Below are 25219 nucleotides of genomic sequence, written 5' to 3' on the forward strand. Positions count from 1 at the left end.
TATTATTGATTCTCTTTGTATTTCCGCACGTAGTCCCTTTCAATTTTGGCACTCCTGTGATTCCATATAAAATGGAGGTTGCGAATTGAATAGCAACTCACAACATAAGCACGTGCCTGCGGTGACAAAGACCTCGGGCCGTTCTTTGGAGTCATTATCTCGAATCGTTCTGCGCAAAGTTTCGCCCTGAATTACAATGAATCTGCTTACTCATTGTTACGATGGCAGGTGAATCCAATTATTGTCAATCTGATTGAAGTCACATGACAGGCTGTCGCGTCTCAAGCCTGTAAATGACAGCCCTGAGACTTGAGGCAGTGTTTCTAATATCTTTATTTAAGCAAGCGTGTTTGCATATATGAACTGTCACACACACAATAGTATTACACTTCTGGCCATGCTTGCTGCTACCATGCCTAATGTTAGGATTTTTTCCATTTTAGCTCAAGTACACTTTTACATGGCATGACAGAAAATCGCTGTAGAAGTGTGATCGAACCTTTGGTGTGCATTACTACAGTATCATGCTAGGTGGCAGCATGCTAACTTAGAATGTACAGTGTGACTTTTTTTTAAGGACGTTATAGTTTCACTTTCTACGACATGAGGTATTGTTTCGGCTTTTTTCAATGACATGATGAATAATATGACTTTTAAGGACATAATAAAGAACCTTACAATATTCATAAAAATGATCACATGCTCAAAATATATTGCCTAATAACTGAGCACACAGTAAGTAACTACCAGTTTGCAAAACATAAGTACATTACTTGAAAGAACCTGAATGGAGCACCTCCTCACTGTAATGGTTTGCACTTCTGTTTGAATACTTCAGTGGTAAAACAATTAAGACAGCAAATTAGGGAGAGGAAAGAGATTCTTCACCTTAATGGGACAACCTGCAGGCTGCAGTGGTTTAACTACAAACATTTTGGCCACAAAGCAGCATTAAGTCTAACAAATGATGAAAATGGGCCTGAAGACCATAAACACTGATCACCTTAATGAGCTTAAATATCCACTGTGAGCTGACTCCTTATGTTCTCTGTGGAATAAATGCTAAATTCCCCCGTAGGAAATCATATACAGTAAAGTGATAAGTCCTTTCCAAAGTGAGACAAAACCTTAGTTTGGATGGGCGATACTTCAAATATTTACTTGGTATCGGATCGTTACCAAGTAAATACAGGGCCAGTATTTTCTGATACTGATACTTTTTACTTGAGCTGTTTCAAGCTCATTGAATGATTGTGTGATTTGTCCTTTAAGTTTGTCGATCATGATTACATTTTAGGCACACACAAATTTTGTTTGTAAAAAATACAACTACAACAACAATGTAACAATATGAACAACACAACAACAACAACAACAAAAACACAAAAAGTGTGGCAGAGGTAAATTTTTGTTTTCTTTGCCTTCGTTACCCACTTCGTTTGAAACACTTTAAGTTCAGAATAAATAAACTGGAGAGGCTAACTAGTTAGCTCGGTAGCTTGCTATGCTAGCGGTGGCTGTTATGTCCCTGCAGTGATTCTGTAGCCTGAGCAACGTGATGGAAAACAAAGAATAATAGGAGTGTAAAAGTGACTATTGGGTGTTATTTCATGTATACGGGGCTCTAATAATGTTAAAACCCGTATTTAGAATGTCATAAACATGTTTTCTATGCTCTAACTGCGGAAATATTCCACATTAACATTGATTCATATATCGCTAATTCACTTATCACGCTGGTGTGGAACCAATTAACCGCAATAAACGAAGGATTACTGTATTTGTGAAAATAAACATATAAGGGAACTGAAAAATATTGATCTCACTGAGCTAGTATCAATCTGATAAAAATAGCCGTGCTATCGGTACTATTCGGATCGATCCGCCCCCCACTACTCACCTTTCAGACACATAACTGCACAGACACTAGCTCAAGGTTTATCATCATAACACTTGAATGCACGCAACAGATAGCAGTGAGATAAATAAACCGTGACGTCCTCTCTCGACGCGTCCAAAGCACGTGACCAGCTGTGTTTACATCCTGTCAGCTGTTCTTTCCTCCACTTGGACCCAAGCACTCGTCCGCTTAACTCTTCTTTTCATTTTTTCACCCCAAACACAACAAAGAAGAAAAACTGTTTGATCAGAGCTGGAAATCTTGATAAAATCCTCCATGAGGCGCCGCACTGCACCCAAAGGCGAGCAGTGACTTGATGCGACACGACATTGTTGTGAGTATTGTTCATTTGTTTCCAAGTTAACAGGTTTTGGTTCTTTTCTAAGCCAACATTATAATTAATGGTTTTTTTTTTTGTTAAAATGCGTGTTCAGTGCATGTTTAGCGTGGTTGTCTTATCAAGTGAAAGCGAATCTGCAGGTTCGTTCCAACCTGCTTTGTGTGTTTTGGTGATGGCGCACTCAGGCCCTCCGCAAGCTAACGCTAGCTAGCTGGCCAGTCCATTATTATCTTTATGGTCAAGACACATGAATAACATTGCATGCCCTGTCGTATATTTAAGCTTTGCGGCGTCCATCTTTAATTGTCGCTACTTCTCCATTTCGTCACGACTATCATTGAGATATGCATGTGGACAGCTGGTGGCTTCAAAAACCAAAACATTAGTCAAGTTATGTCACTCGAAAGAGCATCGACGAAATCTTGTTTGCTATTATTCTTAGACTTGTCGTCACTCTTGGATATTCAATGCGTAAGGGATGCCATTGAAAGCTCTGTTTTTTTAACCAACCGGTTTAACCAGTTGCTGCTAAAGATTTGGGTTAATCGCATTGCAGAGAATTGGCAGTTATTGCTGCGCTCTGCTCCACTTGGGAACAAAAGCTGCATATAAATGCACACATGCAGTCATTGTACCCCGTTTTTGGTTTGGAACCGATGCCTACTTCTCTATTTACTCGTCACAATTGTGGTTGAACAGTGAAAGAACACAGACATACACACACAGCCGTGATAAATAAGCGCTGCCTTGTCGACATGTCATGAAAAACGCTGTTGTTGTTTTGACTGTGTCGTCGATCTCTTTGATTGGCTGAGAGGCTTCTGGCTTGTGTGGCAACTACGTCACGTGGTCAACTAGCAAGGGGATTGGATGATGGAGGTGCCACTCTCAGTGGGACCCGGAACATCTGAGAATAATACAAAAACGCCTGGTAAATAGACATTTAATAACTACACAGAAACATTTTGTAAATACGACAAAACCTCTCATATTTAGAACATCTTAATTGACAACATTTTGTCAAGAAACCATCACAAAAAACTTAAACCACAATTTATTAGTTTTAGACAAGCGCTAGCTCCAGAACTGTCACGTGACAGACTAGCGACATGATGGCGGCTGCAGGTGTCACTTTTAATGGAACCCGGAAGATGTTGGAACCATGGTAACGCCACGTAGCCACACAACTAGACAAAACATTGGCAGAATCAGGCATAACCGTTTACCTTTAACAAGCAGCATATGTACAGAGCTTCAACACAACATTTTGTTTAGAAAACATCATAAAATATAAAAAAAACATGCTTAGGTTCTCATAATAATGAATCTAATTGCGAAAATAGGCGTATTTATGCATTGAGTGAGCAAAATTTAACAATTTTTTTGTCATTTCTGAAATACCTTTTGAGTGAGTAGGACATTATGAATATACATTTGTAGGTTTAATACAAAAAGACAAGCATGATTAGCTAAAATTACATGAGCTTTTGGTAATTAAATAAAAACAGGTATGTACTGCTCCGATGTCAATACACAACACATAATGTAATCAAGGGTGTGTTAGCACCTTAGGGGAAGTACACGCATAAAAGCAAATGTTTTAAATATAAATAAATATTTCCATGTGGAGGATCTCTTTTTTTTTGAGGTGGCTATTATAGTGTAAAGTCCCAATATACTACTTTATTACTTTATTTGACACCTGCCAATGTGGGCTCATTGTTTTTCATGCAATCTATAGTTCTGTATCGTTCTGGAAACACAACGGTGATGTTGAGAAGTAAGAGGAACTACAACAACAAGGTGTAATCTGCTGTTTGTGATCCTATTAATCATGACAAATGTCAACAAAACAATGGAAAGTTATGTTTTTGATGTCGTTTTTAGTCCATTGGAGAGGTTGCCTTGCGATTATGAGGCCACCTCATTACATCGATTCGAAATTGTTTCGGACCTACACTAATATAACAGATATAAACAATCTCCAGCTGACCATTCTCATATGTTTTGGTTTTGTCCAAGACTTGCCATATTTGGTCAGAAATCTGTAATACACTTCATTAGGGCTGTCTTCAACTAAGGATTTGCATAGTCAAATCTGATTAGTTAGCTTTTGCCCATAGTCGACTACTAGTCAAATGTGTTTTTTTTTTTTAAAGAGCAGAGCTAATGACGATCCTGACAAATAAACAGATCTCATTTGTGACTCTTTCCACCTCAAAAAGTCTAAAACACTCAGATAAACAAATAAACATGGTAGGTGTGCAACAAGGCCTGTCACAATAACAAGTTTTGCAGGACGATAATTGTCCTACAAATTATTGTTGATAATCGATATTATTGACAATTTGTTTGAGACAATTTTTTCATTAATTATATGGCATAATAATGCAAGTACATCGTATCAAAAGCAGTAAAGATTATTTAACATTGTAATTGGAATGTCAAAGCTTTTAAATAAAATAAATTAAACACAATAAATGCAACAAAAAAAACAATGAAAATAAAATGGACTCTATCTCTTTTAGCAAAAATTGCACTTAAATAAAAATCACAATCATCAGCAAAAACAATACAAAATAAACCTAGTCTCTGTTATGAAAAAAAAACACGCCCAATAAAAACCACACACAACAATAAAAACAAATAAAATGGAATATCAAGTCTCTGTAAACAAAATTGCACTTCAATAAATAATGAACATTGTGTATTATTCCTTAACCCAGGGGTCACCAACACAGTGCCCGCGGGCACCAGGTAGCCCCCCACGACCACATGAGGCGCCCGCAGGCCTGCTTTTCATTTAGGTGTTCAGTTAATAATGTGAGAACACTAGAAAGAAAAGTATTCTGAAACATAAAATGTGAGTTGTGGATACCAGCATTATGTGAATGTTTTGGTAAAACAAGCATATTTGATTTGTTTGGGTTGAAATAAGGTATGAAAATAATGTATACAAAAATGAGTAGCTTGTGGCCATTTTCATTTTCTAAAAGTAGCTCTCGCAAGAAAAAACGTTGGTGACCCCTGCGTCAACCCATTGACTGCCACCATGTTCAGAGCAGAGAGCTCCATACTGCTCTGAGTTTTTGGGCATTTTTGCTGAACTTTAAAGATCCACAGAATATTGAGTTTTAGGACCATATAAACATTGACACTATCTAAAGAAACTTTAGACTTGTTAGACTGTTTCTAGCCTTTCTGGGTCTTTAGATATTGGCGGTAGAACATAGGGTAGTTTCAGCAAAAACATCAGATTTTGACCAAAAACAGAGAAAACGAGCTATTTCTGCAGAGAAACAAATTCAAGTAAGTGACGGTGGGGTGTGCTGGATGTGGGGATGAATCTCTGCTGCTGACGGATCCAGACGGCAGCCACTCATCAGAACAATCCGTGTCGGGTTAACCCGACTCTGAACTGCTTCCGGTGTCAGGCTGTGGTGTCACGCCACATGGCTCAGCAACGCTAACCACTAGCTTGTTGCTTCGGCTGCCATTGTCAACTGCATTTGTGTCTACGTCACCTACATCACCCATGTCACCTATATCTTTTGAGATCGCATCACTACTACAGGCAGATCCACCACCAGACAAGCTCTGTGACTGTGTTAGCTGCCTGTATTTTTTTGTCTCCGCTCAATTTCTGCATGTGTTTCGCCATTTTCCTCACTCAACCCTCAATCTGTCTTCTTCATAGACAACGTGTCGCTGCCGGTTGGAGGAAAAGAGAATTGTTGCCCCCTACTGGGACAGAAATATATTGCCTACAAGTCAGAAATTCACACACAAGATGAGCAAGACTTTGATCTGTAGACGTCAGTCTTTGGCAGTCAACGTTACTTTTTGAAAAGACGTCAAAATAGACGTCTTTGGCATTGAAAGAGTTAACAGGCAAACAAAGAACATCAGGGAAACAAAAGTGCAGACTAGCCACAGGCCATATGCAAATCTGTAGCCACTTAATTTGACAGATTCCTAGCAAGGAACGCCAACATGTTGACCTTGTGTGGTTTCAGGCAGGATCTCTCTGGAGTAGCAATGTCGCCCCTGCGATCCGGATAAGCGTAGGAAACTGGATGGCTGTATGGCACTTATTTTACCAGCATAGAGTGTGTGCTATTTGGGTTAGCGAATGTCAATGTCCATGAATAAAATGCAAAAATCCTTACATTTATTGATGCAATGCATAATTGGCCCATTTTGTCCAGTAATTCAGAAATGGATGTAGCTTGACTAACTTTTCTAATGGGATTTCAGCCTCAGCACATATTGGTACAAAATCCTCAACAAACTGTAATGCCCGTGCTTGTGATTAAGGAAGATGTAGTCACAGATGTAATTCCAATCGTGTTACTAATATAAGATATTTTTATGACACCCTTATTTTGTTTACACAATTAGATAATTGTGACAAAGAGCAGTTTTATTTTGAAGGCCGGAAGTGTGTTGTGTGTGTTGAGAGTGGCAATTGACGGTTGATACAAGGTGGGTGCAAGAATAAACGTGCCTCTCCTCTTTTTTCACTCAGAACCTGCACGTCGTCAGTGGGCATTGTAAATGGTCCTTACATTATAAAGTGGTCCTATATATTGCGTTGATGCATGTGGTGGAAAAAAGGAGAGAATGCTTGGAGGCCTTAAGAATCATCTGACTTAATGCTTTGCCAAGACAGCACTTTATCGAGATGCCATTGCAATCTTGAACATGTCGCCGAAGCGCAACAAAGTCTCTTCGTTTCAAAGTAGCCCTCATCGGGTTCTATGAAATCGGCTGCGCACCACATCCTGAGGTTGTCCACTTGTGTGTTGTTACAAGAAGTCGGTCTTTCAGTCTCACTTTAAACAATTTTCAATGAAAATAAATATTCTAATGGATCTCCCTTTTAGTATTTTATCATTTCAGCCTTTCATCCACACAGCAATGGTGTTCTGGGTGCTCTGAACCGGTATTTTTTTAAAAACTGATTCCAGAGTGGGAAAATCTGATGTCGTCGCCATGTCGTTGTTGTGTGGACAGGCAGACCACTACTTTCTGAAAATGATGATGTCACCGCGCCGTCGTGAAAAGCCAACATAATCTTAATATTTCAACGGGCTTGACTCCCAGTCGACATTCAACTGATATGTTTTTTGTCTTACACTACACTGATATTTTCTTTGTCTTATACTCCAAAGTGACTCGCAAAAGTAATTCCACTTTGACGTACGTATAGACGAGCTGAACAAGCGGAAGATGGCGGACCCTGTGCACATGCGTTCTTTCTTCTTTTATAGTTTTGGCGTGTCACGTGGTTCTGCCTGTGTGTCTGTTTACAGTGGGTTTACATGTGGGTGTGCCTTACATATTACATTGTTTCTTACCATGATTGTTCCCGTGTGGATGTGACCATTTACTTATCCAACATTGTGTGGACACAATTTTTTTAACCCACCCTGCCCCCCCCAAAAAAAACAAAAACCCAGGAGCGTTCCCCTGTGGGGCCTCAGTGATGTCATTTTAGCATTGCATGACAAGATTACCTGTGCTGGCAGGATTCATTAAAGTAACAAGAGCTTGTGGCTGTGCTGACTGATACGACTGACTGATCTCATGAATTTCTATGTACCACTCATAGTGGCTACATATACTGTAGATCATACATTGCAGGGTAAAGTAACACCCCTCAGCTGACACACCTTGACATAAACGCTTAATATCAAACATAACAAAAACACAGGCAGTGTGGTAAGAAACCTCGTAGGTCAGCAGCGTCTCCTGCTTCTTAAAGACAAAGTAGACCATTTTTGTACCACTACATTAAATCTAACTATCTGAACATTAATTCTCTCCTACTTTACCGAACTTCCTTCCAACTGAATTTACAATATTTGAGTCAACAAAAGTTTCGATTGATAAGAAATTTAAAAAGATGCAATGAAATTTGCATATACAACAATAACTAACAAATATGGCATTTGGCTTCTAAAGGAATTAACAGTGAAACGGCAGACACGATGGTAGCCCTTAGGATTAGACGTGCCGTGACGTTAAGTTGACTTTAAGAGCTGACTGTGCCGAAGGATCTATTTGGTCATCCGACATGATTCACTGAGGTGTCCCAATGCGGATCTGAGCTGTCAGCCGTGACCCTGAGTTCACATCCAGCTCTTTTCCATACACGTCAGGGGTCAAGAGAGGTCATCTTGTGTGTTGTCACCTGACTGTTGAGGTGTAAAATGTCCACCCATGCTTGTTTAAAAGTAGCAATTTTCTCCCGTAAGACTGTACTGCAGTGGCCCTAAAAGCGCTTTATTTGTACAAGACTTTGCCTGACCCACTTTTGCTTCTTTGAACTGGAAGCGAGTCAAAGGACCAAGAAGCATGGCAGGGCGGACAGAGGGGAAGGGAGGAGGAGGAGTTGGGCTTGCAAATCAATGATGCTTTGAGAGATGGAAAATGACCTCCCGCTATCAAGTGGCCTCCGAATGTCATTTATTAGCTGAGTCAGATGATGGGAGAGATGCTGAGGAGGCAGAGAGGAAATTCGAGATGTGGATCACGAAGTACGCAACACTGGCTGTGAGGAAGAGTTGGGGGGGGTATCAAAACACAGGAGCATCATCACTCCGGTGTTTACTCCATGCAGTGTGCTGTTGTTTTGCAGAACCTTGTGAATAATGGAAATCATCATTTCACATTTGTCAGATATACCTGGAGCAATGAGGATAATAATGGATTCATTGATCATTAAGAATTTAGTTGACTGTGTGGAGTTGATTTTGCTGGCAAATTGGAGTGCAGTACCTGGCTGTAACCATTAGAGGCGCTGTTTATTCAATCTTAACTAGTTTGGCACAAATACATGAATGAACTGCAAGCTAAGAGTGAGCTCACTCTTGTCATGTTTGGTTTGATAAAAATGAATTGTAGTGAGTTTGCTCTACTAATATGGTTTGTTTGGTCAAGCGTCAATACATTCCAAGACCAAGTACGACCGGACTAAACAGGCGGACTGAGAGATGGGTCTCTAATTGGACATCTTGGCAAGCACCAACACACCAAAACACTAGATACAATGTCACCAAATGCGAGCAAAACCAAGCTGTGGTTAGCAAAACCCAATAGAAAGCTGACTGAGAAGCATTAAAAAAAAGAGTTAAAGTACTGAAACCTCCTCCTTGCAGCAGACTCTGTCCTCCTCTCCTCGACCTTAGCGCAGCTTTTGATACCATATCTCACACTGTCCTTCTGGATCGTTTAGCCTGCATTGGGGTCTCTGGCACAGCTGTACAGTGGTTCTCTTCCAACATGTCCAACCGTTCACAATTTATTTAGAGTCACAATGTTAAATCTTGGTGTTCACCAATCATTCACGGTGTCCCCCAAGGTTCAACCCTTGGTCCCCTACTTTTTATAATTTATCTTCTTCCCCTCTGTAATATTTTTTGTTATTTTGGCGTTCGTTTTCATTGTTACGCTGATGACACTCGCAGTTCAACATCACCCCCTACTGCCCTTACAGACTGTCTTCAGGCCATCACCAATTGGGTGTCCATAAATATGCTCAAACTCAATGGCAACAAAAGTGACGTTCTCCTTGTAGGCTCTAAGTCATCGCCCTCCAAGGCCCAATCCCTCAACATTAAAATTGATGGTTTAGTTCCTACCGTTTCACAAGTCAAGAGCCTCGGAGTCATCCTCGACAGCACACTTTCATTCAAATCTCACACCTTCCATCTTCTCAACATCTCCCGACTCCGACCCTCTCTCTCCCAGCACTCAACAGAAATTCTCATGAATGCTTTGATCACCTCTCGCCTTCATTACTGTAATGCGCTTCTTACTGGTCTTCCCCAGAAACTCTCCCATCAACTTCAGCTTATTCAAAACTGTATTATTACCAACATTAAATATTCTGACCACATCACACCCATCCTCAGTCCTCCTCATAACCTTCAAAGCACTTCATAACCTTGCGGCCCCATACTTGTATGACTTGATCTCCCCCCCACATCCCATCCCGCTCACTCCATTCATCATCCGCTGCCCTGCTTATTAGTGGCGTAGTGACACCTTGCCACACCACACCGGCTATCTACTAGCTGGCTAGCGACTAGCTTCACCACACTCGCCCACAGCGCTTCAGCGAGCGCCGTGCTCACAGTGCCTTACGCCACTACCGAAAGGTAACGCTACATATTGGAGGTGCCGCCACTGCGGCTGTGTTTAAGTTTTTGAGTTTGGAAAAGTTAACGCTGAGTGTAGGCGTTTGTTTCTGTGTTGCTATGTGAAAGCAATGCACCCGGGAAAGAAGTTACGCTAATGCTTAAAATGAACAAAATAAGGCAAAATACTGTAAGTATTACATGGTATCATGAAAGTACCCATTACTGCATGGTCACAGCATGCATATAAAACGACAAAACTTTGTTGAAGGTTTTTGGAGGTCTTTTAATTGCGAGCTTTGTAGGTGGAATATGTGTCCCATTACATGCATTAATTACCTGTCTTTTTTTTTTTTAGCTGTTTTTATATCTTTAGAACACACAGAAAAGAGAAAGAGGTGTGTTCATGTCGCACATGAAGATTGTGGATGATGGGCAACATTTTTAACGAGGTGCAGTTTTCCTTTAAATGTAAGCCCAGGAGTGTAACTACAGCAGTTAAACACACTGATGTTTTCAACAAACGGGGTCATGTTGCTAATTACGGTTCGGCGAAGTCGCTAGAAATGCCGTCTCCTCGCAGCACATCTCCGCAAACCTTTTTGATGTCTCGTTACATCCCAGCTGGTAAAAATTCCACCATAGAAAAAAGTCCTATGATTGTATGTAACCTGGAAGACATCTCGTTTTGGTGGCACGAGTTTCGTCAGACAATGTACGTCACATAGACCGTCCAGTCGAGGCGCGACTTCATGCATATGCTTAACTGAGCTTTACTTGGCCCGTTGATAAAAGTACAAGCGTGAATGCTGACCAAACCACATTAAAGGGACCACAAATAATCTTTTTTTCAAATTTTGGTGAACGCACACTAACTCTTCTACTCCCGAACCGCCACACATGATGATTATATAACTTGGAGAATATCTGTTTTACATGTATGCAAGCATGTATTCCAAAGCATTTTGACTACATCTCAAAGGCCTGCAGCCAAGAAGTGCACTCATTTTGAAGATGAGAATTGGACGAGAATTCTAACCAAAATGACAGCTAACATCAGCTCTTTTTTGTTAGTTAGGTAGCTATGTTTTGCATGTTTTTGGCTGTATTCATTCTGCAGTTTTCTTTCGTAGCTGCTAATCATATGCTGTAGTTCTTAGCCGACATGTTAGCATAACATGCTTGTCTAATCTTTCTCAGGTCACCTTCAGCCTGGAGATGACAGCCTTGTGACACCAGAGGCGGGATATTTCGGCCAACAATTCCAATGCCTCATTGAAGACATTTTGAACAGTCTTTCTCTTCTGGTCCTGCTTGATTTTTATTTTTTACTTTTTGACCAGTCGGCATGGGGGGAGCAGTGAGTGCCGGGGAGGACAACGACGACCTCATCGATAACCTAAAAGAGGCGCAGTACATCCGCACAGAAAGAGTGGAGCAGGCATTCCGAGCCATAGACCGTGGTGACTATTATCTGGACAGCTATCGGGACAGCGCTTACAAGGACTTGGCGTGGAAACATGGCAACATACACCTGTCAGCTCCATGCATTTACTCTGAAGTGATGGAGGCCCTCAAGCTGCAGCCAGGACTTTCTTTTCTCAACCTGGGCAGTGGGACAGGCTACCTGAGCACCATGGTGGGCCTCATCATTGGTAAGCCTCGACCCTGGATGAATTTTGCGGCTTCACTCTATCACCGTTTTTCAAAAATATCTTAATTAATAAATCTTGCTGTTTTGTGGTTCAATATGGCCTATTATTGGTAAAAAAAATGCATTCTGAAGCAGAGTAAACCCTCTTGTTATTCAGCCTGTGTGGCACACAGAGACGAGCAGATGAAACACACACGCGTACATGCACATGTCCATTTATTGAGGGCGTCATAATTATCGAACTGTTTTTTTAATCGTTTGATTCATCGATTTATCGATGACATAGATGGCTTATTTACTGTTCTGATATGTCCTACTGTATATAATAATGCTATGAAAAACATTGTTTATTAACGTGGATAACAGGAAATATGAGAAAAAACTCTTAAATGCACGCAAAGAAAAATTTATTTTCATAACAGTTTTTTCCCTGTAAACTGTAAGGCGAACTTGACTATTTTTATAGATAATTTTTAGTATTTTTAGTTATAGATTTGGAGAGCCATAGTAACCATTTTAAAGTTGATTCAAAACCAAATATTGTTCATATTTGTATTGCTTGTCCAGGTCCGTTTGGTGTGAACCACGGTGTGGAGCTCCACAAGGACGTGGTTGAATACGCCAGAGACAAACTGGACAGTTTCATCAAGAACAGCGACAGCTTTGATAAGTGAGTACGCCAACACAACAAATGTGACACGTTCCCAAAAAAATGCTCTTGTCCACCCGAGGAGCGCTGAATGTAACATCATTGACGTGTCAGGCCTGTGTAGGGATTTCAAAAACATGATGTGCTTCTTCGCATCAGTTGGCTACTTGACGGCAGTGTTGGCTTACCTCCCCCTTTCCCGCAACCAAATTGCTTCTAATCCTTTGACTGATTGATAATCAGCTTTTCTTCTATCATTTGGAAGGTGGCTCAAGTTTTATTCCCTGTTTATTTTGGCTGACAAAGCACATAAAAATGAGAAATAATGTGACAAAGCAATGATAGAATCATGGAGAATATTTATTCATCATAATTCTGGTTTTACTTGAACGTTTTACACCATTTAAAAGACTCACATGCAATGTGAAGGCGAGTTGAAAAGGAGCATCTCTGTGGCTGCATCATCTTGCTGCGCCGACATAGGCCGCAGATCCGTGGTCGTGGACTCGAGTTAAAGTTGAAGTGAGGACACCACTGAAGATGTTTTTATATATATGCTTTTTCCCCCTCCGCCCTCAAGGTTTGAATTCTGCGAGCCCGTCTTTGTGGTGGGCAACTGCTTGGAAATCTCCACAGACAGCCACCAGTACGATCGCATTTACTGCGGGGCGGGGGTGCAGAAAGACCATGAAAATTACATGAAAGTGCTGCTGAAAATCGGCGGCATTCTGGTGATGCCTATAGAGGACCAGGTGAGTCTGACGCAAGCTTTACGCTGCACTCGCATGCATTTTAAAGCTGCACATGCATAATAAATGTTTCATGTCGAACTGTGCTGATATATTTGGGGATGGCAGGGCCTTGTCATTCAGTAAAAGTCTAAGGCATTTTAATCCATGCACTATTGCAGACTTGTTGCGATGACATCTAGCCCAAAGGTTGTAATCGGCTGGTTTTAATGGAGCTGTATTGTATGCCTATCTAATTACACCTCCCACCCCAAACAAAATATAACATTAACATGCAACATGAGTTTGTGTGCACTTTAATTGTACCTTGATAGCTTTTTAAACACACACCTCTCACATTAGCAGGCTTTTTTGTGTCCTATCAACACACTGGACGTTTCATTACCTGCTGCATTAGTATTTATGTCTAATGTGATCTAATACAAGAGAAACGCATTGGTTATTATTATACAAATTAATAGGAGGAGAATGGAAATCACAACATTACAACTATACAGCTGGAGATTATAAGGACAAAGTAGTAATTATGAGAAATAAGTTGTAATATGATAAAACAGCGTGTCGCAATGTTAAGTGAGAAATATGACACAAAAAAGTTGTAACATGACTTGAGAAGTCGTAAATATTACAATACAAAATATTGAATGAGAATCAATCAGAAATTGTATCAAATACATTTTGAAAAATAATTCAGTATCAATTTTACAAGGGGAAAAAGGTTACCAATGAAGAGAAAAAGTTAAGTTTATATTATTTTTAAATACATGTATATATTTATTATACAGGGTCAGGCAAAATGATCTGACACATTTGTAGGTTAAATAAAAGGTAAATAAAGTGTTTTTATTTTGGAAAAGTACATATAATGCCATTCTGTTTCATTATGTTTTAAAAATGAAATCACTCAAATGGGATCCATTATTGTCCACACACTCAATGCAGATCCAGTAGCTGTGAAGTTGGTAACCCATAACAAGATCGTGTTTTGAGCTGGTACGGGATCATGTCTACCAAGATTGAAGTGCAAACGGAACGCTCGTTGTGGCAGTTACAGATTCGTTTGTTTTGATAAACGTTTCCACAATGAAAGCACGATGCTCACCAGTCCAATTCATGGCAGCAACTGAAAAAGAAACGAAAAACAATGGCATTATAAAGAAACAAAGCAAAATGGCATTATATGAAAAAAATGGCATTATACGTACTTTTCGAAAATAAAAACACTTTTTTGTTTCTTTACTTTATTTGCCTTTTATTTAACCTACAAATGTGTCAGATCATTTTGTCTGACCCTGTACAGTTTATACATTCATCTTTCACGACATCGCGGTTCAAATATTGCTCCCTCACTCTATCGTGGTTTTTCAAATGCGGCATAACTTTTACGCCAGATGTAATGGGACACACACACACACACCTTCTAAAAAGTTTTTGTTTCGTTGGAATATTTTCCTAAAGGTCTTAGGGATCATCAAGATGTTTTCTGGCAAAATTGAGACGAGCCTTAATGTTCTTTTTGTTCAGCAGTGGTTTTCGTCTTGGAACTTTGCCATGCAGGTCGTTTTTGCCCAGAGTCTTTCTTATGGTGGAGTCATGACCACTAAACTTAAGGGGAAGGAAGTTAACATTTTATAAGAAAAATGACCGAAAATAAGAGAAAAGGCTGTATATTTGAGAATAAATCATAAATATTACAAGAAAGAAAGTTGCATATGAGAAATAAAAGGTGTAATGTTATGAGAATAAGTCAGAAATACAGTATTACACCACAAAGATTATACGAATACAGGAATAAAGTTCGACATGCTGCAAGTCGTAATATTAGGAGAAAAAGGTAACGAGAACAGCACAAATTCAGGAATATTATGCAATATTTTACAAGAAAAAAAAAGAAGCCTTTTACAGCTATTCTTGTCTTAGGAGTATACAAAGTACATACTCTAGTAGAAGGATTCCTATAGTGTTCTACTTTAGAGGGTCTGTGTGTATGTAATTGTACGTGTGTGCGTGTGTGCGTGTGTGTTTGCAGCTGACCCAGATCACCAGGACTGGCCAGTGCACTTGGGAGAGCAAGAACATCTTGGCCGTGTCCTTTGCCCCCTTGGCCCAGCAGAGCAGAGCTGATGGGGACAAGCCTGACACTGTCCAGTTGCGTGAGTTCCTCCGGCCTGTGTCCTCACATACATGAAATGAAATCAAAAGTGTGCCTCGGTCCATCTTTGGAAAGCTAAATCAGTGATGCTTCGTCTGACTTTGGCCTCGAGCAGGACAGACTTCTCCCGTTGTAATAGTTTCTTGCTGACCTACTTAAGTTGCCTCTGAAGAAGAGCGTCCCCTCTCTCTCTTTGTCCTCAGCCCCAGTGACAGTGCGCACCCTGCAGGATCTGTCCCGCATCTACATCCGCCGCACCCTCAGAGACCTGGCCGGAGGAGGCGAAGAGGGCCAGGTCAGAGGGGTGGTCCAACGGGTCCCGCAGAAGCGCAAACGGCGGCACTGCAGACGGCGCCGTATCAACACCTACGTCTTCGTGGGCAACCAGCTCATCCCCCAAATGGTAGAGAGCGAGGAGGAGCACGGCGAGGAAGAGCACAAGGAAGCCGAGGAGGAGGACAAGGAGGAGAGAGACGCTGGCGACATTGAGATCCTCAAGCAGACGAACATGTTTAGAGACCAAATCATGGCTCTGCCGCTACCGGAGTCCCTCAAAGAATATTTACTCTACTACAGGAAGAAATGACTATTGCCCCCCTTTGTTGTTCTCCAGTACAAATGTAGCATTATTTCCACCACATCTTGATGCCAAAACTGTACGGGACAGCTGCATCACAGATCATAATGGATAATAATGTTATCATTGTCCTTTGTATAGGTTGCTTTCTTTTGATTTTGTACATAAAATAATGATGGATAATGTACACAAATGAAGATTTTTTTTCAGTTTGATCACACCAAGATGTCTGCAGACTAAAGCAAGATGTGTACAGTGGAACCTGTAAAGTGGAACATGCTGGTTGAATAGTTCTAATTTCTAAAAAAAAATGTTTCCCAATGGGTCAATTTAAAAACTTTATTAACTGTACAGACGTTGTTTAAGTACCATTTTATATAAGACTAAATAAAACACAAAAAAATGTAAAACTACTCATCCTTTGAAGACGCTTGACAGTATGACCGTATGAGAGGTGTTTGCAGAGCGATACTGTCACCTAGTGGCGTTTTATAGGTATTGCTGTACACAGGATGCAAGTCATACCCACTTACCAGTTCTATGGTTCAAAGTTATTATTTAAAACATTTTTTCCCATAAGTCATATGTGAAGTGAGTTTGTTTCTGACCAGTTAAAAGCTATATAGTACGGCTAAAGAAAACTACAATAAAGTAAAACTACTCACCCTTTGAAGATACCTGATGGTATAATATATATATATATAATGTGAATGTAATGTGAGTTAGTTATTTTTGACCAGTCAAATGCTATTTAATGAGACTAAAATAAAGTAAAACCTCTCCCTTTGAAGACGCCTGAGCGAATGAAAGATAGGGATGGTGTTTGCGGAGGTACTGCTGGGATTAATGGGTGTACTTACATTAGCATCTGCTTGGTAAAATACTAGATACAGGATGTAATTGATAGCCATGTCACATTTTCTGTCACATCGGCATTGTTGACTTTTGAGGCACTTTTCCCAAAGACGAAGTCCAAATTGTACCACTTTTGAGGTGTTCCGTTTTTGTAGGTTCCACTGTGTGTGGCAATGCAGCCATCTTGAAGCTTTAACCTTCTTTCCCCTTCAGAAACAAGCTAATTCATAATGAAGCCGAGTGGGTGGGGGGCACTTGGTGGGTTTTTCTACCTTCCTTTCGTAAGAGAGACCATGACACGGTGTCATAAACTTTTTCTACGGGGCACCTTTTAACAACTTTTTCTACAAGGAGCTGTGTGTTGTTGTTTTTTTTACTTGATGTGGTATGCATTGGAGCAAGACAACAATGAAATAATCCAAGTGTTGATAATGCATGAAAATCTCGCCAGTGTCTTGACTGGCTGGGTTATTTTAAAACAAAATATGTATTATATGAATCGATTAAAAAGGCCTACCGGTAATTGAGACTAATGTAAAGTGGTATTACTTAGCTTTTGTATTGAAAGCAATGCAAAATGCCTTTTTTAATGTAAAAGTAAACAAAGCACCTTACTGTGTGAACATTTGTGCTGCAGATTGAACTTGGATTATAGAATCTGCAGACCTTTCCTGTTACAGGTATATTATTATTATTATTATTATTAGTGGTGGCGTTTTTAAGTGCCAACGTCACATTTTAGGAAGAACATTCCAGCAGTTTGTGGTCACATACTGTATATCTTTCTTTGAATGCATTATTTAGCGGTTAAAAAAGCTGAGGTGTATGTTTGTCAAAAAACCAACATGGATATACAGTAGTATACAGTTTTATTTTGGGTTTGTTGTAGCACCTTCTTGCTGTACTGTAACTTCACACTGGCAACTGTGTACACCAAAACTCCACTGCTGTCTGTTCAATAGAGAAATATATTTAGTGTTAGAAATGTTCATTTTCTCTGCATATGATGATGACAAATACTTTGATTTTGGGGGAAATTATTAGTTTGTGTGTGATGATGTGACATTTACGTTCTGTATTTTTACTTTGAAATCAGAATGCCTTTAAGTGAGCAAGGAGGAAAAATGTCATTAAAAAAAAAGTAGCCCTCATTTTATTTTCATTGCGGCTATTAAATGACCAATAATAGACATGTATTTTATAGTACAGTGGAACCTCCAAAGTCGAAAATATTTTAGGGCTAGCTCTTTGGGGGCTGGTCTTGGTTCTTCCCGTCCCTGTGGGCCCGGTGGTTCTCTGGTGGTGGGGGCTCGGCCTGGCTCTATGGGGCGGTGCTTGCTGGGTGGTGGGAGGCAGTCCCTCTCCTTTCATGCATTCTCAGAGACAATGAGCGCATTTATGTACATGCACACATACAGAGATACCTGTACACGCGTACATATACACACTCACAGTACATACGTACACCGAGTTAAGCAGGGTGTTATTATGTTGTTGGTTTTATTACAGTGATGTCGGCAATATGATTAGAATTATTACAATTGTGTGCATTACAGTTATTGTCATTCTGTTAACTATCATAGTTAATAATTTGATTACTACTAATATGTATGACTGTTTCAATGCAGTATTATCACTGTGGTTGTTGATATTTTGTCCTCTCCGTCATGGGATTTATGGCCGTCACAGACATTTGCTGATGTAGTCCTGGTTGTTTCTGTTGTTTTGTTATTGTTGCCGCAATTGTTGTTCTTGCTGTTGTTCTTGTCTCTCTCTGTCTTGTCCCCCCTCCCCTCTGGTCCCCACACTCCCCCTCTGTTTACTTTTCTCTTCTTCTCTATCCCCTCCTGCTCCGGGCGCTCCAAATTTGCATGACAACAAAACGCAAGGGCATTTAGATCAACAATACTATCTGCCCTAATGGCTGGACAGGACAGAAATTACTCACCCTAACAGACGCCTCATGGAGAGGTAGCAGAAAGAGTGATACTGTCATCTAGTGGCCATTTATAGGTATTGCTACAGTGTGTTGATATGTCATGTTTAATTAGTGTATTGCTGAGGCACTTTTCCTCTTTGCCATCACTAGCACCCTGCTGTGTGTGCGCCTCACCCCCCAAAAAAGGAAAAATCGAATATGTGGAGTTAATCCTTGATTACTAACTTTTGCAAACATACAGGGTGTTTGACTTTGGAGGTTCCTCTGTATTATCTACAATTTCTTATTAGCCAATCAGATGGCATGTTAAAGCGAACTTTGACCCTCAGTCTTTGGTCACACGCCGACGTCTGTCTAGCCAATGACTCGCAAGCAATTCTGGTTAGACGAGCCCAAACAAATTGTGTTGCCGTTGGATTCCTCCTGCAGCGTGCAGTTCATTTAGAAAATGGTGTTGTTTCTCTGTGGATGTTTGGCACAAAAATAAAAAGGTCACAATCACAAACACTGCCTCCATTTGTCTTTTTAACGGCGCCATCTTATTTAGAGTCTACTGACAAGAGTAAAAGGTGGTAGAGATAAAGCGGCGGAGGAGCCGTGCAGGAGTCATTCAGGCAGGAGACGATGTGGTTGCAAATGTTTCTTCCTTTTGCCGTTTGAAGGCCTCACAGCATTTAGCCACACGCTGTGACTGTGCAGCAAACCAACCAACTCCTCGTGTCTATTTCATGCAGTGTAAACTTGCACAAGCCGGGAGAAGGAAGCCAACTGGTTCTTGCATGCACACAGAATGAGAGCACTGCGATAAAAGCATCTATCACATTGCGTCCTCCACATTTCACAGGTCAGGGCCTCCACCCTTTATGACATCATCAGTTTTATTTTACCCATTTTTCTTTTTTACTTCTGCTAGGGCTGCAGATTTGACTACAAGATGAATAAGCCAATAAAAAGTGAGTTTTTTTTTCATGTTCTGGCACATTTTCTTTCTTCATTTTTCTCTTAGAGGTTCTCTTAGAGGTGGGATTGATTTTCATGTATGACAGGGTAGATCAATGTTTGATACTCCCTAAGCATGAACAGTTTTTCTCTTGTCAAATCACTTGTGTGGGTTTAGGTCATCTTTTGTCTCATCAGAGTATTTTCCCAAAGGTCTTTGGCATCATCAAGATGTTTTCTGGCAAATTGAGACACGCCTCAATGTTCTTTTTGTTCACCAGTGGTTTTCGTCTTGGAACTCTGCCATGCAAGTCGTTTTTGCCCAGTGTCTTTCTTATGGTGGAGTCATGAACTGAGACAAGTGAGGCCTGCAGTTCTTTGGGTGCTGTTGTGGTGTCTTTTGTGACATCTTGGATGAGTCGTTGCCGCTCTCTTGGGGTAGTTTTGGTTGGTCGGTCACTCCCGGGGAGATTCACCACTCTTCCATGTTTTCGCCATTTGTGGATAATGGCTCTCACTGTGATTTGCTGGAGTCCCAAAGCTTTAGAAATTGCTTTATAACCTTTTCCAGACTGGTACATCTCAATTAGTCTCAGTTAGGTTATGTTTTAACAGTGGGGCAGTCACTTTATACACAGGGCCATGTAGGTTTGGATTTTTTCCTCCCTTAATAATAAAAGAAGGGGTAGATTGTAGAAGTAGATTGTCAACTTGGTTCAGTATATTTTTCATCAAAATAGTAGTCATGGCAACACGTTGTGTTGCTGCTACTGTGATACGAGTGATACTGTAAGTTTGTTTTCTTTTCCAAAAGATGGTTTAAGACAACAATGGAAAAAGCAAGTGCAGAGAATGAGCAACAGATGGACGCACACCTCGAGTTCTGTGCTTTGCAATGATCATTTCACCGATGACTGCTTTGAAGGAACAAGAAGTATTTGGCTTGAAAGTATGGTATGAATGCATTTTGAAAAAGGATGCTATTTCGACAGTACACAGGTAAAAAACAAAACAAAGAACGACGACTATGTCAAAGTTGGCACAGGAAGTCATGTATTGTTTACATAGTCTTCTAAACACTATTCCACGATAGCGACAAGGCTACAAAGCATTGTACATGTCATACTGTATAAACATCTTTAGACAGCTATATGTTTAGTGTGGGGGGGCGGCGATGGCGACGGAGAACATTCATTGTCCACGTGAGGCCACATGTATTGCCATTAAAACAGGCTATAAAACCCCTTTACGCTCACTATGAAGCCGATTTAAAACAATAATTGAAGGATCACTAACTCCAGAGTAATTTACACTTACCATTCTGTGTTTTGAATGCGATCACTCCATCTCCATGTCTTAAGGCTTAAGTCCATGTTCTGCAAGTTCTCAATCTCATTTCCAAAGGTTTCTTTCTTCTTTTCTCCTCAAAAACTATTGACACATCGCTCAAATCCTCGCTATAATCAGTGTAAACATCCTCTGTCTCATACACTGCCATGTTTGTTTACCTGAGCGATATTACCCCGATCAGGTCATTACGAAAGTGGCACCGTGCTGAGAGCTAGTTTGTCATGGCTGGCGCCATAAACTGTAAATGTTGTATTTGCGAATTTACCATTCGCTTTCAAAAATCAAACAATGTAGAACATAATTACAAACAATATACATATTTAAGCAAAGTTGATGAATCCTGTCAGGGACCCTTTAATATATACATTGCTACAAAAGTACTAAAAATTAATTAAGTATAAAATGTATACAGATAATAAATGTACATATTACATAGTTACAGTATATTAGTAATTTTGTCATCAGCTTTCTTTGCATACAACCAGACATTCCAAAACACAAATGAAACGGATCACAAGCAAGCCGTGTTATAAAAAAATCTAATTTATTAATTTAGGACACAGTATATTTGTTAATAAAACATCTGCCACAAAAATAAAATCCACTCCACTCTCTTTAAATCCTGTGTTTTTTCAAGCTTATATAATGCCAACCAAGATCTTTGCAAAGCACAAGAAGCATCATCCGTGCACAAACAGTTCATTTCCTCCGGACTTAAAACTGTGAATGACTCGATCATGACCCCAATTTAAATCTTGAGAGTTAACATGCTGGGTTTGGTGGCTCTTTCCTTTATATTTGACTTTAGAAGTGAAGATTGGAGATTGAATTATTTAAAATGGGGCATCTCATACCATTGAGTGACCCTTTACCTTTAAGAAGTCTTTTCTCGTGTATTTCTATCTTTATTTACAAGCTGGAGTCAAAACATATCCAGGAAATTAAAGGAAACAACCATAGCTTATTAATTTCTTCTAAATTTGTCCGTAGAGTTAACAATAAACGATGTAGAGAATACTACCTACAGCAGAGGTGTCCAAACTTTTTGTGTGTGGAGGCCACTTTTATACTCTTCACATTTTAATTCATGAAAACACATTAAAATCAATCCAGTGTGGGTCAAGATGGGCTAAGCAATGAAATAAATGTAAAGAAAAAACATCTTAGCTTCGTGGTACGGGTGACAAAGGGAACGTCTTTTATTCTTTACGATTATTATGTTTGTTATTGTTTTGGCAACTGAATGAAACTTTTTGAGGGATTCAACATAATCAAAAACTTATCAAATCTTGCAATGTATATCATGGCAAAAATGTACATATTTTAACAAACCTTGCTCAGTAGCGCCCCCGCCAGAGAGTGCAAAATACCCGGCACCAGTGTCCACTTACCAGGAAAATCTGACAAAAAAAATCTTCACTGTAAGACACACAGGTAGTCAGCCATTTTGGTTTGGATTTGAGCCATTTGTCATTTTTCTTTGCCTTCTGTGTAATGTTCTACTGTGGGCTGTGATTAATTTAAATAGTTAAAAAAAATTCATTAGGTTTATTTTACTTTTAAAATAAAAAACAAGCCACACGTTGGATACCCCTGACCTACAGTACTTCTCTGTGGCAGGTCAACAGATGATTTCTTAAAAATCTTAATTCTTTAAGGTCAATGCTTATTTACACATTGTTGGGGAAGTAAACGTCTACTTTTCTAATCATGTTTACTGATTATAATGGAGAGATGAGCCTCTCTTTGAATGTGATTACATCAACAGCACATATTCTGCCGCTACTGAGGTACACTAGTATGGACAAAAGCATTAAAACACCTACCGTTCATTCCAAAGGTGTTTTATGGACTTGTTCTTCTACACCGAACTTATCCAAGCATACCCTTATGGACCTTACAAGCTGAGGGCTCGCATTAATTGCATGGTGAGTCAGTTACTTTTTCTGTTTTGTACAGCTGTTTTCGACTGAAAAGTGTTGCCTTTACATGTCAGTTTTATTAGAGCATGTTCGTTGGTTTGATGTCAAAGCAGTCCGTTCTTTATTAGCTCCAGCTGACAAATAACCCATCAGTAAGTAAACTAAACAGCATAACGTTGACATAACTAAAAGTAGTAACCGGGACTTACCCGAACGCATCTTCTTCTTTAGTGTGTAAATCGTTAATCGTTAGTCTCCATTCATGCGCAAACAGCACGTCTTTTAACCGTGTTCTCCGCCAACTCTTCTTCAAATGTACTCGTACTGTTTGCTGATGCAATGTTGTCTTTCCACACTGTCCCTATCAACATTTTAAGTTTTCGGGGAAAGGACAATTTTTGCTGCATTGGCGCAGGTTCCCTCACTACTCTGTCCTTCTTCCTGTTTACATTCTTACGCGCCCACCCCTGACCAATTGAAGAAGAGAACAATGTCACGTGGTTTGTTGTGACGGCTTTGTATACACTAGGAATTTTCACAGTTCGGACAGGGAGCGTGAACGCGTTTTATTTATCACCGCTTTGTCACGTTCTGTGTTCATATTTCACAATGTGTCACCCTGCTAGGAATAAACTGTTAGAACACGTGTAATTTTTTAGAGATATTACTGAATTTCAAATTTTTCAGAGCTGTCACAAATACAAAAAACGCAAAGACGAACTAATGGCCTAAACAATTGAAGAGATGTACATATAGTGTAAGTAAACCGCTACATTTTCCTCAAAAGTGAGCAGAAATATCTTTCCAAATCCTCGATAAGCGTTTATACAAAAGTAGACCACCTGCATTTTCTTGTTGTGATGTGTGGATAATAATAATATTAATAATAATAATAATAATAATAATGTCCCAGGACATTGGCTTAAAAGGATGTTCAAATCGCACACTTGGTGTCCGTCCGTAGAGTCTTTTTGTCTGCTTCATCCCAGAAAGGCTGTAATGGGCGATTTCAGGTTTTTTTTTCCTGAGGAAGTCTTTATGGAGTCTTTTTGTCTTTTTCCCATCTTAGGCTACAGAGTCGTGACTAATCCAGAGGTGCTGCGTCAAGTGGTGAATTTCAGATTGGGGGTGTGCGAATTGCACGAGAGGCTCGACAGAGAAGGAATGCCGGCACTGGCGGCCGTGGCCTGGCTCTCCACAAACACGGGGTCCAGGCACGCCACTTTGGCAGCAAAGAAAGCGTGAATACAGTGAAGCACCGCAAACAGGTTGGAGAACTCCAGTTCCTGCAAAAATAAATAAATAACCAAGTAATCTTTACTTTTTTTTAGACTCAATCTAAAGAGTTCTTTTACCTTTGCTTCAATAGATTTGGAGTCTTGGTTTTGGAATAAAAACTTGATCTTGCTTTTGCCGTCATCTGATGATCCTTTTAGCTGAGAGAACTTGTATCTCCACAGAATTGCCTGAAATGTTATCAACCAGACACACATCGCCTGTTTATAAATGAATGAATAATTTATGTGTAACTCGACATGACACTGCTTGTAGTGTTGTATACATTTTATTACATCCAGTAGGGAAATAAAAATAACATTAAATGTGTAGCTGAGAAGCTTGCACATATTTTTTTATGCTACTAGAATCCTCTGGAGGCCAGTATCACTATCAGCTGAGGTTAGAACAGCATAGTGAAAACAATAACCAACAAGAGATACGGACAGAAAACCGCAAAACCGCAACAGAACAGCCACAAATTCCCATTTCACCTAATCTGACACTCATGTAAGACACTTCCCATTTTATTTTTGGTGCTTAAAGGAAAACTGCACTTTAAAAAATGTTTTGCCCATCATCAACAATCCTTATGTGAGACATGAACACATATGTCTTTCTCTTTTCTGTGCGTTGTAAAGATATAAAAACATTAAAAAGAGACAGCTCATTACTGCACGTATGGGACTTACTCCTTCTGTCTATACACTTGTCTGAAAAAGTCTGCAAATAACGCCAACAACACTCCATTTATACTGTACATATAATGTGACG

General features: G+C 39.9%; 2 protein-coding genes across 5 annotated transcripts in view; one reads left to right on the plus strand and one right to left on the minus strand.

Moving 5' to 3' along the window:
• Nucleotides 1-255: 255 nt before the first annotated feature.
• The window catches only part of sntg1 (syntrophin, gamma 1), a 78838-nt gene continuing 53874 nt past the window's right edge, over nt 256-25219 (minus strand). For 2 of the 3 annotated variants that reach the window (XM_054758948.1, XM_054758939.1), the window contains 2 exons: nt 24526-24636; nt 18846-24456 (listed from right to left, as the gene is read on the minus strand). In XM_054758948.1, coding sequence (XP_054614923.1) covers nt 24274-24456; nt 24526-24636 — 294 coding nt within the window. In that variant the 3' untranslated portion in view covers nt 18846-24273. Of the gene's footprint in view, nt 3148-18845; nt 24457-24525; nt 24637-25219 lie in introns of those variants that run through there. The other variant, XM_054758956.1, reaches the window with a different exon arrangement.
• pcmtd1 (protein-L-isoaspartate (D-aspartate) O-methyltransferase domain containing 1) lies at nt 2009-19464 on the plus strand. 2 transcript variants are annotated; one of them, XM_054758974.1, is made up of 6 exons: nt 2009-2234; nt 11728-12039; nt 12606-12708; nt 13268-13439; nt 15466-15589; nt 15792-19464. In XM_054758974.1, exons 2-6 carry the CDS (start codon nt 11733-11735, stop codon nt 16172-16174), a joined length of 1089 nt encoding a protein of 362 aa, XP_054614949.1. In that variant the 5' UTR covers nt 2009-2234; nt 11728-11732; the 3' UTR covers nt 16175-19464. The 2 variants fall into 2 exon arrangements, with proteins under 2 accessions (XP_054614949.1, XP_054614942.1); XM_054758967.1 differs by having other exon boundaries at nt 2012-2234; nt 11585-12039.

This window comes from Dunckerocampus dactyliophorus, chromosome 2 (genome assembly GCF_027744805.1).
Source record: "Dunckerocampus dactyliophorus isolate RoL2022-P2 chromosome 2, RoL_Ddac_1.1, whole genome shotgun sequence".
Taxonomy (NCBI): Eukaryota; Metazoa; Chordata; class Actinopteri; order Syngnathiformes; family Syngnathidae; genus Dunckerocampus; species Dunckerocampus dactyliophorus.